The sequence below is a fragment of the Camelina sativa genome, chromosome 12 (assembly GCF_030686135.1).
Source record: "Camelina sativa cultivar CO46 ecotype springtype chromosome 12, ASM3068613v1".
Lineage (NCBI taxonomy): Eukaryota > Viridiplantae > Streptophyta > Magnoliopsida > Brassicales > Brassicaceae > Camelina > Camelina sativa.
In genome coordinates, this window is record NC_141891.1 from 6,273,981 (window position 1) to 6,287,207 (window position 13,227).

General features: G+C 33.6%; 2 protein-coding genes and 1 long non-coding RNA gene across 3 annotated transcripts; all 3 read left to right on the forward strand.

Moving 5' to 3' along the window:
• The first annotated feature begins 276 nt into the window (after nucleotides 1-276).
• LOC104722095 (transcription factor MYB41) lies at nucleotides 277-1,792 on the forward strand. Its single transcript, XM_010440199.2, has 3 exons — nucleotides 277-566; nucleotides 667-796; nucleotides 1,055-1,792. The coding sequence occupies exons 1-3, from the start codon at nucleotides 434-436 to the stop codon at nucleotides 1,647-1,649; spliced, it is 858 nt and encodes a 285-aa protein (XP_010438501.2). The 5' UTR covers nucleotides 277-433; the 3' UTR covers nucleotides 1,650-1,792.
• An 895-nt stretch (nucleotides 1,793-2,687) lies between these two features.
• Nucleotides 2,688-4,795, forward strand: LOC104730547 (putative GPI-anchored protein At4g28100). The gene is made up of 2 exons (XM_010449728.3): nucleotides 2,688-3,772; nucleotides 4,262-4,795. The coding sequence occupies exons 1-2, from the start codon at nucleotides 3,176-3,178 to the stop codon at nucleotides 4,580-4,582; spliced, it is 918 nt and encodes a 305-aa protein (XP_010448030.1). The 5' UTR covers nucleotides 2,688-3,175; the 3' UTR covers nucleotides 4,583-4,795.
• Nucleotides 4,796-9,494: 4,699 nt separating this feature from the next.
• LOC147930218 (uncharacterized) lies at nucleotides 9,495-12,093 on the forward strand. Its single transcript, XR_015573626.1, has 6 exons — nucleotides 9,495-10,713; nucleotides 10,843-10,903; nucleotides 11,200-11,351; nucleotides 11,482-11,584; nucleotides 11,677-11,748; nucleotides 11,887-12,093. It is a non-coding gene; the product is annotated as an uncharacterized LOC147930218 (long non-coding RNA).
• The last annotated feature ends 1,134 nt before the right edge of the window (nucleotides 12,094-13,227 follow it).

Below are 13,227 nucleotides of genomic sequence, written 5' to 3' on the forward strand. Positions count from 1 at the left end.
GTTAGATAGATAGATTGTAATAAAATACTATGCACTCTGTCACGTGGATCGTTTCTAGAATATACAGTAAAAACCCAAAAAAAAAAAAAACTATAGGCGATATGAGGTCTAGGCAAGGTTTGTATTCTTCCTTTTGAATGTATTATTGTGGCTCAAAAGGACGTGGCATATTATGTACATGCCAAGTGGAATTGACCTTCGCTCCCCTCCTCATTAACTAAGTTCTCAACATTTCGTATCGCCTATATAAACAAATGAATGGAGAAGGTATGAGTCCATCCAAACATTGACATTTCAAAAACTCAACTCCTCTTTTAAGAAACTCCCCTTGGCTCTTCGATCCCTTTATCTACAAGACAGAACCAAACTATTACTCGAATCTTAATTAACGTCGATATATCGTTGTATACATCTTGTACGAAACAAAACAAAGATGGGAAGATCACCTTGTTGTGACAAGAATGGAGTGAAGAAAGGACCATGGACGGCTGAGGAGGATCAGAAACTCATCGATTATATACGATTTCATGGTCCGGGAAATTGGCGTATTCTCCCTAAAAATGCTGGTACGTACATAGACATATTCAGTAATATTTTTGTTCTAACATGATATATTCTCTATAAAATTGAACCACACACTTATAATTTGTATTGTACTAATTAAAGGACTTCAAAGATGCGGGAAAAGCTGCCGTCTTCGATGGACCAATTATCTAAGACCGGACATCAAGAGAGGAAGATTCTCCTTTGAGGAAGAAGAAACTATCATTCAGCTGCACAGTGTTATGGGAAACAAGTAAGCTTCATTCACACCATAATCATTTGTTTCAGATTCATAATCATCAAACAGCTTTTGTATGTTAAATTAATGAAAAAAGTGAGAACGTACGTTTGCATGCGGAGCGTACATGTCAAATGTAGGCCATCAACTCCAATAAAACTATTATTAGTACTTTACTAGTACGTATTGACCTATATTAGAATAATAAAAAGGACTTTTATATTAATCAATACATTATTGTCACTAATATTAAATTGATAAATTTTATTATAGGTGGTCAGCAATAGCAGCTCGTCTACCAGGAAGAACTGATAACGAAATAAAAAACCATTGGAACACTCATATCCGCAAGAGACTTGTAAGGAGTGGCATCGACCCTGTTACTCACTCCCCACGCCTTGATCTTCTTGATTTGTCCTCACTTCTAGGGGCTATTTTTAATCAGCAAAACTTTTCATCAGTTGCAACACATGCGTCTTCTCTGCTTAATCCTGATGTATTGAGGCTAGCCTCTCTTCTCTTGCCACTTCAAAACCCTAATCCAACCTATGCATCAAACCTCAGTCAGAATCTTCAAACTCCTATCACATCATCGGAATCGTCTCAACCACAAACCGAGAGTACTACAACCCCAACAAACAATAATGAGATTTCATCTTTCGAGCCTATGAACCCGAGACTCGACGACGTTGGTCCTGCAGATGTATTACCACCTTTGTCAGAGAGTACTTTTGACTTAGACTCGCTCATGTCAACGCCAATGTCTTCTCCACAACAAAATAGCATTGAAGCAGAAGAAGCCAACCCTAGCACTTTCTTCGACTTTGGTTTTCCAGACGATTTCATCTTAGATGACTTTATGTTTTAATTTACTATATATATATATGCATATCCCTTATACATCATCTTTTTTTACACCTTTGATTCTTTGTTGTATTCTTTCTTTGGTTGGATGTATAAACTTTTTTTTTTCTGTCAAAGATAAATTTATATCTATAATTTTTTTATGAATGTGTAACGTATTAGAAGATTAATTAGGAGAGCTATCTTAACTCTGGTCCATAAGTCGGAGGAAACAAACATAAAATTATAAGCGTCAATCAAGTTAACGAAATGGCTATAGTCCTATAGACAGTTGTCTATCATTCGCCGCGGATAACGAATGAAATGAGCAAAACACATCAAAAATTGTTCCCAATATTGTTTTGTTCGAATTATATTAATAAGTATCGGTCAAATTAATTAGATGAGTCAATAATGAAGCCCACTTCAAGGTCCATTTTAAAACACTTAAAAGTTGCTAATATGGCCCAATCTAAGGCTTATATGTCGGTTGAACATAGTCAATTCAAAGTTGAGTGGATTAGTTTAACTTTAAACGTATTATATAAAAAAAAGTTTTTTCTTTTTTCAATTCCAAGCAAGAGGCAAAGTGTGGAACAGTAGTTAAATCTAAGTTTTATATATAGATAGATACTTTACAATTTAAGGGATTGTGGTATTTGGTATGGGGCAAGTAAGTAAAGCAAACAAAGAACGTGTGAAAATGCACTAATTGGTAGAATTTGGAGCTTAAAAAGATGAGAAGATTAGGGGAAGAGATTAGTGAAAGTGGGGACTCCTTTTTTCTCGCCTTTTAGGGAGTTTTCACTTTTTTCCTTTCTGACGGACCGTTTCCCTAGGCGGGCCTCCGGCTCATATTCCTACTAACCCGTTTGAAAAAAATGTTATTATTTTTATTTTTTTGTCAATGCACAAAAAGCGAATCAATGATTTAATATATGATTGTAGTAGGTTTTTTGTGTGTTTTGTCTTTTAGAAAATGACCCTTTTCTTCGTGTGAGTATGCTTCATTCGCATCTCACCTCACCTCGTTATGTTTCTCTCCACCATTCATATTTATTTATTTTCTTTTCCAACTCATATCTTTAATACTCTTTCACATATTTTTTTTGGGAGCGTTTTACGAAATTAAAAGCCTACATGCAAAAATACATGACTAATTTATATCTATAGATAATAGATGGGTTATGAACTAACTATATGTCTATACATTATAATGTAGTTAAGGATCTTAGTACATTTGCCAAAAAGACAAGCCTTAAAATTTCCGGAGCTAATCACAGTTTACAAAGGGATTATAGACTATAAACCAAACTAGAAACTGCCAAAGTCAGGAATCTCTTTGTTTTTTTCCTTTCTCCCATCACATCTCTCTCTCTCTCTCTCTCTTCACAATAGTCCTTTGGACAGAACAAAAGAGAGAGAAGATAGTGAATAATGGAAGGCTGCTTTTCTTCGTGAATCTCAGAATCTAAAAGACTGTGAGAGAGAGATTTGCTAAAACCACTTTCAATTTCTCTAATTCCACTTCTCTCTCTTTAGCCATTTAGAATGAAGAAAAGTTTCACTTTACTCATCCTCCTCTTCCTCTGTTCTCTCGTCTTCCCCACAGTCTTGAGCAATCTGCTCGTTGAACCGGTCCAACCCAACACTGTACCAGCCTTCCCCGTCGAAACCCAAGCTCAAAGCTGCCGTCTTGACCTCTCCGACGAGCTTTTCGGAGGCGTTAAAGAAGCCTGCGGAAGAAACCTCGACCGGAGCCGATGCTGCCCTGTTTTAGCCGCGTGGCTTTTCGCAGCTCACGCTCGCTCTGCTCTACAGCTACCAGCTCCTGCTCCGACTCCCGAATCTTCTGACCCTGACGAACCCATGAAGCCTGACGACTCGCAGAAGTGCGTCAACACATTGCAGACCGCGCTTTTGACTAAACAAATCAAGATCCCTCAGCCTAACTCCAGCTGCGATGCAATCTTGTGCTTTTGTGGCATTCGTCTCCACCAGATTAGCTCACTCTCTTGTCCCGCGGCTTTTAACGTCTCCTCCGGCTTCAAAAACGCAACTCCCACCGCCGCCGTCAAGAATCTTGAGAAAGAATGTCGGAACTCAACTTACTCTGGTTGTACCAGATGCCTCGGCGCTCTTCAAAAGGTCCAATTTTTATTTTTATTTTTGGGTTAAAGTTCGAATTTTTTTGCATTTCCGTTATATTAAATTTTCATACTTTATGTCCCCCTATACTAAGAATTCTCACACAGCATTTAATGATTTCTTATCCTTAAAAAGCATAATAAATGTTTTGCTTTCATTTGCGTGAAGTCTTCTTCAGTATGTTCATTACTGTCACTCTCTATCCATGAGTAACATGTTCACCACCATATTACTAGCAATTACATTGTTATCTTTGAACATTATTGTTTGTTATCTTTGGCTATCCTTTTAGGTTGCAAACAATTGGTGATGTGCTTTTTCAGAAACTTTTTTTTGTTTTTGTTTTTGTATAACCCAAAGCACTGAAACACTCTGAAACCCTTCACTTTCACACGCAATATTTTTCCTTTAATAATTTTAATTATTTTTTACTTAAAAATCTTGTTGTTTTTTTTTTTTGATTTGGTTTCAAATTTTGATGGATTACAGCTAAAGGTTAGAGGAGGAAACAAGAAGACAACAACAGAGAGAGGGAGTAAGATGATGAGCAAAGATTGCCAGCTCATGGGACTCACATGGCTACTGGCTCGTAATAAAACGGCATACATCCCCACAGTTTCAGCTGTGTTGAGAGCCATTATGTACAGTCCACACCCACCTCACCTCAACAAGTGCAGTCCTGACCAAGAGAACATGCCATTAGCCGTTGACTCACTTCAGTTTCAGAGGAGCCTCTCTTCATCATCCCATCTTGTTGGTTTTTTACCGTTGTTACCCCTATTCCTCTGTTTCTTTCTCTTTCTTCTGTGATTTTTAGTAGTCTTATTTTTGGTCGGGAGGGGTTAAAGAGAGTCACGTGAAGCTACAAGACAGATTATGTGTGTATGTAAATGCTGTGCGCTCTTTTTTTTTTCTTGGTTCTGCAAACTCTAACCCTCATTTTTTGTTTTTTAACTGTGGTTTTGTCCAATTTAACACATTGTCCGAGTCTTGAAATTTTAAAATCTATATTGAGACTAGAAAGTTGTCATTTTGGACTATATAAATTATAAGATCCTCTATCATGTGCTCTTTAATAAACAATTAGAAGAGAGCCTTGTGTAATCGAATCCCAAGGACTATACTAACTAAGCATGTTGGTCGTCTCTACTAATGCGAATGTATTCACCCAAAGTCAAATCCAAAAGGCATTCACCCTTTTCTCCATATAAATCTCCTGTTTTTTAAATCCCTAGGCGCTAATCGGGCGATTGAGGTGGGCCTAGCGCCTAGCGAGAAAATCGAAAATTAAACGAAGATTAATCGGTAACTTGTTTTAGGGTTATTTTATTAAATTAACAATAAAATAAAAATATATTTTACTAAATATATGTATAATTCTGTTTAGGTTAAAAGGAAAATATCAAATAAAATATAAAACTATAGTATTATCTTTAAATTATGATAAATACATAAAAACATCATTTTAAAAGGAAATTTTATGATTTTGTTAAAAGTTATAAATTAGTTATTGTAAAACATATTAGGTGTTGACTGGTTCAGCCGCTACTTCCCGCAAACTTAGCGTTTGCGGGTCGTAGCGTTTGCTAGCGATTGGTACCAATCACACAAACCGCTTTTAATCGCTCACAACCGCTTTAAACCACTGAATTCCAAAAGCTGCTTCGCAAGCGTTTGCGGTTGCGAGCGATTGCATTTAGATTTTTTTTTTGTTTTTTTTAATAACTTGAAACAAATCAATGATAATGAAATAATTTTTTTATATATCTTTTACCTAACTATTTTATTCGTTAAAGATGAGAAAAAATAAAGTTTGGATACGATTGAGAATATTAAAAAATAAACAATTGGAAGAAAATAAGATTTCAATTAACAATAAACCGAAAACCTTAATGTAAATTTAATGGTACATCACACGTAAGTTCAAAAAAATCTTAATAAATATAACATTTCATCAGAAATTTAAGAAAATAAGATTATTTGTGAAAAATATATTAAAAAAAACTCACGAGTGACTTTTCTCAAATCTTGTTTGATCATTACTACCAATGCAAATACTACCCCCACAAAACTTATTGAGTGTGTATTTAAGAAAGAAGATCTACGATCTAAAGCATATGTTTGTCATTTATCAGATTACTTGATTAAATTTTTGGTAAAAATTCAAATTTATAAAGGATTAAGTATTTCAATATGAAATCTATTTGTTTTTTGAATAAATATTTTAGTATTTTTTAATAAATTTTAACTATAAATCAAGTTTAATAAAATTTTTGGTGTTTTTAAACATTTATATATTATATATGACATTTATTAGGTTCCAACCGCTATTGCACTCGCTGGTCAACCAGTCGTAAACCTCCCGCAAACGCACCAATTTTAAGCCGCTAAACTAGTCGTTCAAAATGCTTGAAACCGCAATCGCCCGCTTCTGCAATATCCCGCAACCGCAACTGCAACCGCAACGTTTGAACCAGCCAGGCCCTTAATTTGTTAATTTAAATGCCAAAATAACAAAAATATTAATGTTTGATTTTTATTTGGTTCTTAAAAAAATTGGTATACAAAAAATTAAGCGGAATTAAGCGGAAAATAATTGGACTAGACATGAATAATCGGATAATCGATGCTAGGCGGAGATTAGTCATTAATCGAGGCGGAGAGGGTGGACCTATCGATTATACGAGGCGTAATCGGTGTAGGCGGAGATTTTTAAAACAGGGGTTACCCTCATCATTATCCTCACGTACAAATTCTTGTAGATAGAATTTTTTTTCATTCCTTCCCTTCTAGTACCGATATTCCATGATTTTTAAACCTCAAGAAAAACTCTTGATCAGATTATTTTATCATTTGATTGAAGTAAACATGTTAAAAAAAAAACAAATCATAATTTCATAAACAAAACTTCATATTGTAAAGATACTTTTGTAAAATATACGCATAATGCAGGAAAATACCTAGTAACAAAACTAAAAGCAAAAAAAATCATATTCCCTATAGAAGCCTCATTAATGGATTTCTTATCTTATTTTGATTTTTGAGAGAAATACTTGTGTTCAATGTTATTGCATACAACATCACTTAAATTTATACTCAATGCGTAAAGATATATTTCCTCTAATGGATTTATTATCTTCTTTTGACTAATATGAGAGAGAGACAAATGTTTAATGTAATTGCATACAACATCACTTAAAAGTTATCCTCAAAGTGGAAAGTTATATTTCCTTTAGTTGCCCAACTAATAGATTTCTTATCGTATTTTGACTAATGAGAGAAAGACTAATATGATTGCATACAACATCATTTTAAAGTGTAAGGATAACTTGTCTTATAATACATGCTAAAAGGGACCTATTATAAACTTTCAAAATATATATTTTAAGGTCTAACTAATGAAATTCTTATCTTATATTGACTAATAAGTTAGAGAGAATAATGTTCAATGTGATTGCAAACAACATCACTTCAAGTTTTAAAAATAACTTTCCACAAATTACATTGCATTGTATGTGAGAAATTACTTAGAAATTAGAAAATTAAAAAGTAAGAGATTCATTATTCTTAAAAGCCTAATTAATGTATTTTTATCTTCTTTTGACTAATGGAAGAGAGAATAATAGGCTTGTATAAATATCTAACAAAAGTCCGAAACAAATCTATCCCTCAAGAACTTGTAACTTCGATCTCTCTTCCTGTTTTTCGTTGTCTCATGTAATTTAACCCAATGCTCTGACAACCACTCTCATCTATTCATCCATTTTCTCATCAAGTTCCGATAATAATAAGTTGTTTAATTTTTTCGAGTCACCTAAGAGAAATTCCAAAAGGGTACATGTTTCATATTTAGTAATTGATAAGATTTGAAGTATTTACTATATTTTCCTTGCAATTGATTACTGTATCAAAACATCAACCTTTTTAATTCAATGCTAGGTGCTTGAGTTTATGTAAATTCATGTTCTATTTTGATTTGTTGTCCAAAGATTAAGATGTATTTTGTTTTACGAGTGGTAAGGCATATAGAAAAATATATAAGTATGTGGATATGTCCTTTATGCATTGTTAATTTAATTGTATGAAAGCTTTCAACTTTGGATACTACTTAGTGTGATTTCAGTTTCTCTGTATGTTTAAAAGTTGTTTCTTATCAAAAATTTATTTATTTAATACTCTTACTCAATTTGAGTATATCAATTCATGAATACTTTAAAAAAAAAACAGTTCATGTTCAATTTGATTTACTTTATCGATCCAATTCCATGAGTATTCTATGTGGGCAGTTTGACAAATAGAGGAGGACATAAGTACCTTGGTGTATCCTTTATGTGAGTTTTGTTTAAGTTTTCAGACAATTTTGGACTTTATAAACCATTTATATCACATTGGGAAGTATTAAATCATATAATATTATTTTGTGTGTTCACATAGGTGTCATGTAATCATTAATGTTCTTAGAAAAACTAGAGGATTATATACTACATTTTGATTACAGGGACATGTTAGACTTCCCTTCGAATATCAAATATAAGATAGAAAAACATAATTAAATGATAATTTTGCTGCTTTAATAAATATGTGAACCATTTATTTTTTTTCATTATGTCGATGGTATGATTTTAACGTGATAACTTTCATTTTGTTGTCCTTATAACAGTTTCTAAAATGTTCATGCTTTGTTTTTTACAGGAGGTGATTTAATTTTTTTGGAAAGTGGAGATAACAGAAATGATAACACCGAATTTAGGCTCTCCATACTCCATCATCATGCAAGATTCTTGAACAGATTGGTTTGGAAATACAGTTGAGGTTGCAATGTCCGGTCTCACCATGTCATATTCCAAAACAGATAATCGAAAACAATGAAGATGATGAAGAGAGATTTTGTGGAAAGCACACATATATATATCGAGCTAGAGCCATCACAAACAGTAATTATCATTTAATAGAATGCTAATATAACTTGATTCAATACTTGTATTAAGAATCTTAAGGAGGGGAAAAACTCATTGGAACATTAATTCTACAACTTTAGTAAATGTATAGCTCTTTGCGTTTGTGTCGCTTGTATAAGGAATAACTAGTCAAGAAAGTATTCTACGAAAGCCACGCGCCATATAGAAAAATCATGATGACCAATTGTCATGGCATGTGACCTTCACGGAAAACGTTCGCGACTGATTTTCTTATTCAAACCTCATGTCCCAAATAGGTATACATAATCCAATTTTCAAAATATTAATTTCATAATCCATTGTTTCCCCTCTTTAGGACTCTCAATTAGATAGTGAACCTAGTTATATTGGTAGAGTTTTAAATGATAATTATTATTTGTTATGACTCTAGGTCGATATATATAGGTGCTTTTCACAAAAGCTCTGTTTATCATCTTCATTGTTTTTGATTATCTGTTTTGAAATATAACATGGTGAGACCAGTCATTGCAACATCAACTGTGATTCCAAATCATTATGTGCAAGAATCTTGCATGATGATAGAATATGACAAGCTTTCTGTGCATAGCAGAAGGAAAAGAGTTGATCTGTAACATCTGCTTTCTAAAATTGGGATATGAGCAAACCAAAGGATTGAGATTTTAACTAATTTTGGTTTAATTAAATTTTTGTTTAATCTAATTAAACCAAAAATCCCTAATCTCCTCTTATTGTCGGCGCCTCCTTTCCTTTTTGTGCTATTGTTGACATTGTTATCAGAGAGAAGGAGAGAAAGAGAGATAACTCTTGGTTATTTCGTGTAAAGGAGAAATAGAAGGAGATCAAGCTTTTTCTTTAGAGTAAATAGAGAAACAGAACTGTCAGGATATGGGAGAAGGAGGATCTGACTGTTCAAATCGTTTCGAAAAGTATTTAATTTTGGTAGGGTTGTAGATAAGAGATTTTCGTACACTCTCCTTTTTACAGAAGTGAATTTGAGTTAATATTCTAGGAGATATCGGCAGTTTCGTGGGGCGTTTCTTCTCAGTCACAGATTGAAACCAGCGGGTGTTTTGGGATCGATTTCAGTTTCATTTGAGATCTGATCGTGCTGAAATTTTGTGGGAAGCTTCTGGACTTCTGGACCTTGCTTTTCACCAGAGGGATTGGAAAGTTAACGGAGCAAGTTTGGTTGTTCTTGGATATTTGAGAGCCTCTTTTTTTTGTTGTAGTTATTTTCGTGAATCACTTGTTAAGGTGAGTGCATGACCATGGGCTTATCTGAGTAATTGAGTTGTATGACTTGTTTTGTGTGATAATGTGTAGGTGTGGTGCATGTATTATTGGGTTTTCTGTTTAATGAATGGTTTGTTATGTTTTATTTGTGGTTGTACTAGTACTCTTGATTTGCTTGTGTGTATAGCTCGTAGATGGGAAGATCGCCTCACTGAGTATTTCTGGTAATACTCACGCATCTCATTGTGTTTGTGGTGTAGGTAAAAGCAAGGTGTGATTGTGGGATCATAGCAATGAAGAGGAGAATTTTCTAGGGACTTAGTTGTTATGCTTTGGTTTCTGCTAGGTTGCTAGAATTGGAATATTGGTGTTAGAACCATGGTTTAAGTTGCTAGTTTTTTGATCTATGATTCTGGTTAATTATTGGTTTATTATTCTTGGTATTTTGCGCTGCTTATTTAGTGATTTGAGTTTTTGCATATTTAAATAAATATTTTTGGATTATTATTTATTATTATTATTTATTACTTATTATTAAAAAAATGGGTTGGATTGTTTCATGATCAAAGAAGGCCTTCTTGTCTTGCAAACCCGGAGGTAAATTCATCATCATTTTCCCCTGTTTTTGCTTGAAATCTTTTTTTTTTCTCATGTATTCAACATTTTGGTATAATGGTCTACACTAAAATTGTAACATTATTTTTGTTTGGCGGAGAGATATTCTAAAACAAGATTTGGAGATGTTTTGGGCTTACCATAATTCCACAGGTAATTCATTTATGTATTGCTAAGAGCATCATCACAGAAAAAACATATTTATATAAAATAATTAGATCTCAAATATTTTCTAGCGTTACCCAAAATCTCTGAGTTATTTTCGTGAATACATGGTTATAGGAAGGTTGATTTACCTCAGACGAGGATCAAACGAGTTATGAAATCCAATCCTCAAGTCAAGGTTTAAAAATTCACATATATTATCTCTTTCGATAATCCTATGATTTTTATTGATTGTGCTTAGAGTTTTTCAAAATTTCCATTCTGATAAAAAATTCTCTTGTTAAATTTAGATAATGTTATTGTTAATGATTTTACTGTTCAACTAATCATGAAATAGGGGTGACAGATAAAAATATGTGGGTTTATTGATTTTATTGGAAAAAAAAATTTGTTGAGTGAAATAAATTATTTTTTTTCATGGTCAGCTGGAATAGTCCTGTTCTTTTGGCTAAAGCTTGTGACATTTTCATTCAGGAGGTAACCCTCCGTGCCTGGAGACAGACTCAATCACACTCTCGCACCACCATCCGAAGTTGTGTGATATATATGAAGCCTTAAAAACTTCAGTTATTTATGATAAACTGGCTGATCATGAATTTTTTGAAAAATGTTCTATCAACCATCAGGTTATATTCTCATCTTTTGCAATATTACCTTATGAAATCAACCAAATTTGTGTTTATGTTTTGCATAACGTATGTTATCCATGTTAATTATGCTACTATTCTATTCTTAAACTATTTTTTTCTATTTTAGGGTATGTCGCCACAAGGTGTCGTACATGGGCAACTGAATACACCTGCAAATGTGGATGTGCTGAAAATGAAAGCTCCGATTGATATAGACCAAAATTCAGCAGGTATATCAATTGACTTTTTGATTGGTATTACTTGAACAAACAAGATGATGCAACTCTAAGTTAGATATCTCGTCTGTTTCTTGGATTTTCAGCAAAGCTTTTACAATGTAACTGCTGATGATTTTATCGAGATTGGAAAGTTTAAGCTCCACCCTAAGCTCCCGGTGATTTTTTTTTTTTTGAACTTCTATATGCACAACAAACTTACAAAAAAAAAAAGAAAACCGAGCTAATAACAATGGATTTCAAAAACACAATAACTCATAAAGCATTTCGTTGTTCTTATGGCTTTGATTTTGCAGTGAAAATTTTCTTGGTGGAAGCCGTTACGGAAGAGAAACTCAGCTGAAAGATGGAGAAGACATATGAAGAACAATTCACCCAAAAACCATGTTTTTGAATATGATTCTTGTGAGAAATTTGGTTGAAATGGGTAGTTTTACCTTTAAATATTTAATACTTCTTATATGTATGATTAACTTGTGCCCAAAACAAAAGTTTTATGACCAGTAAGCCATAACTAATTTAGAGAATTAAGTACATTTTTAAAAAATATACAACTATCTGCAAGTAAACTACACCACTAGACTAAATAGCTTGCAGTGAACTGCTTGTAACTTTTCATGTAAATGCAATCTAAACGTTTTATATCACTCTTATAAAAGATAAGAATATTCCAGCTTGTAACTTTAACTATTTTTCATAATTATAATTAGCACATACCTCATTGTTCAGGTTAGCTGTTATGCTTTCCTAAATACTAGACCTGGTTGTAGTGGTAGCGTGATCCGATGGCAATGATGAATCAAAACCTCCCACTGGAACCTGGTGGTTTTGATGAACTGAAACCTCCGACTGGACCTATTGATTATGATGAAAGTTAACCTCCTACTGGGCCAAATCCTGGTCCAGATTCTTATGCCTATGATGATGTGAATCTCCAATGAGTTCTAATCCCGGTGCAAATTCTGACCAGCCACTCTACTAGACAGAAGAGACATATTTGATCAACGTGAAAAAGGTTCAAATCAGAAATTGAATTTAGAATTTGTTCTTGTAGATGATTGGCCTCGTATTTTGTAATATCTAATATTGTACTATAAGCTATCTTTACTCGGAAAAAAACAACGTTTGTATGAATACAAAAACACCATATGCTGTGAGAAAACGGGTACATAACATAAAACATGTTATAGTACAGTATGTTGGTATTTCAGTGGATGCTCTGCAACAGCTACTGCCTTTTCAATGTTCTGAAACTGAGCAAGCACGACTTCTTAGTACAGTCACCGTAGAGGAAATATGATTAGTTTTGTTTGCCATGCCCAATGATAAATCTTCCAGACCAGATGAGTATACAACAGAGTTTTTCAAAGCAACATGGGATATGTAGGTTTGGAATTCATAATGGCAGTTCAATCTTTTTCGAGAAGGGTTTGTTGCCAGAAGGGATTAACTCTACCATATTTGCCATTATCCCCAAGAAACAAGATGCAGCAGAAAGGGGAGATTACAGGCCCATCTCCTGCTGCAATGTGGTCATCTCCAAAATCATAGCTAACTGCCTCAAAATATTGCTCCCAAAGTTCATTGCAAGTAATGAATCTACTTTTGTGAAAGACAAATTGTTGGTTGAGATGTGT

Excerpts from the sequence above, each read along its gene's own strand:
- LOC104722095 (XM_010440199.2), top strand. The coding sequence starts at position 434 with ATGGGAAGATCACCTTGTTGTGACAAGAATGGAGTGAAGAAAGGACCA. Across the intron at positions 567-666 it reads TATTCTCCCTAAAAATGCTG|GACTTCAAAGATGCGGGAAA; the intron begins GTACGTACATAG and ends TACTAATTAAAG. Across the intron at positions 797-1,054 it reads CACAGTGTTATGGGAAACAA|GTGGTCAGCAATAGCAGCTC; the intron begins GTAAGCTTCATT and ends ATTTTATTATAG.
- LOC104730547 (XM_010449728.3), top strand. The coding sequence starts at position 3,176 with ATGAAGAAAAGTTTCACTTTACTCATCCTCCTCTTCCTCTGTTCTCTC. Across the intron at positions 3,773-4,261 it reads GCCTCGGCGCTCTTCAAAAG|CTAAAGGTTAGAGGAGGAAA; the intron begins GTCCAATTTTTA and ends GATGGATTACAG.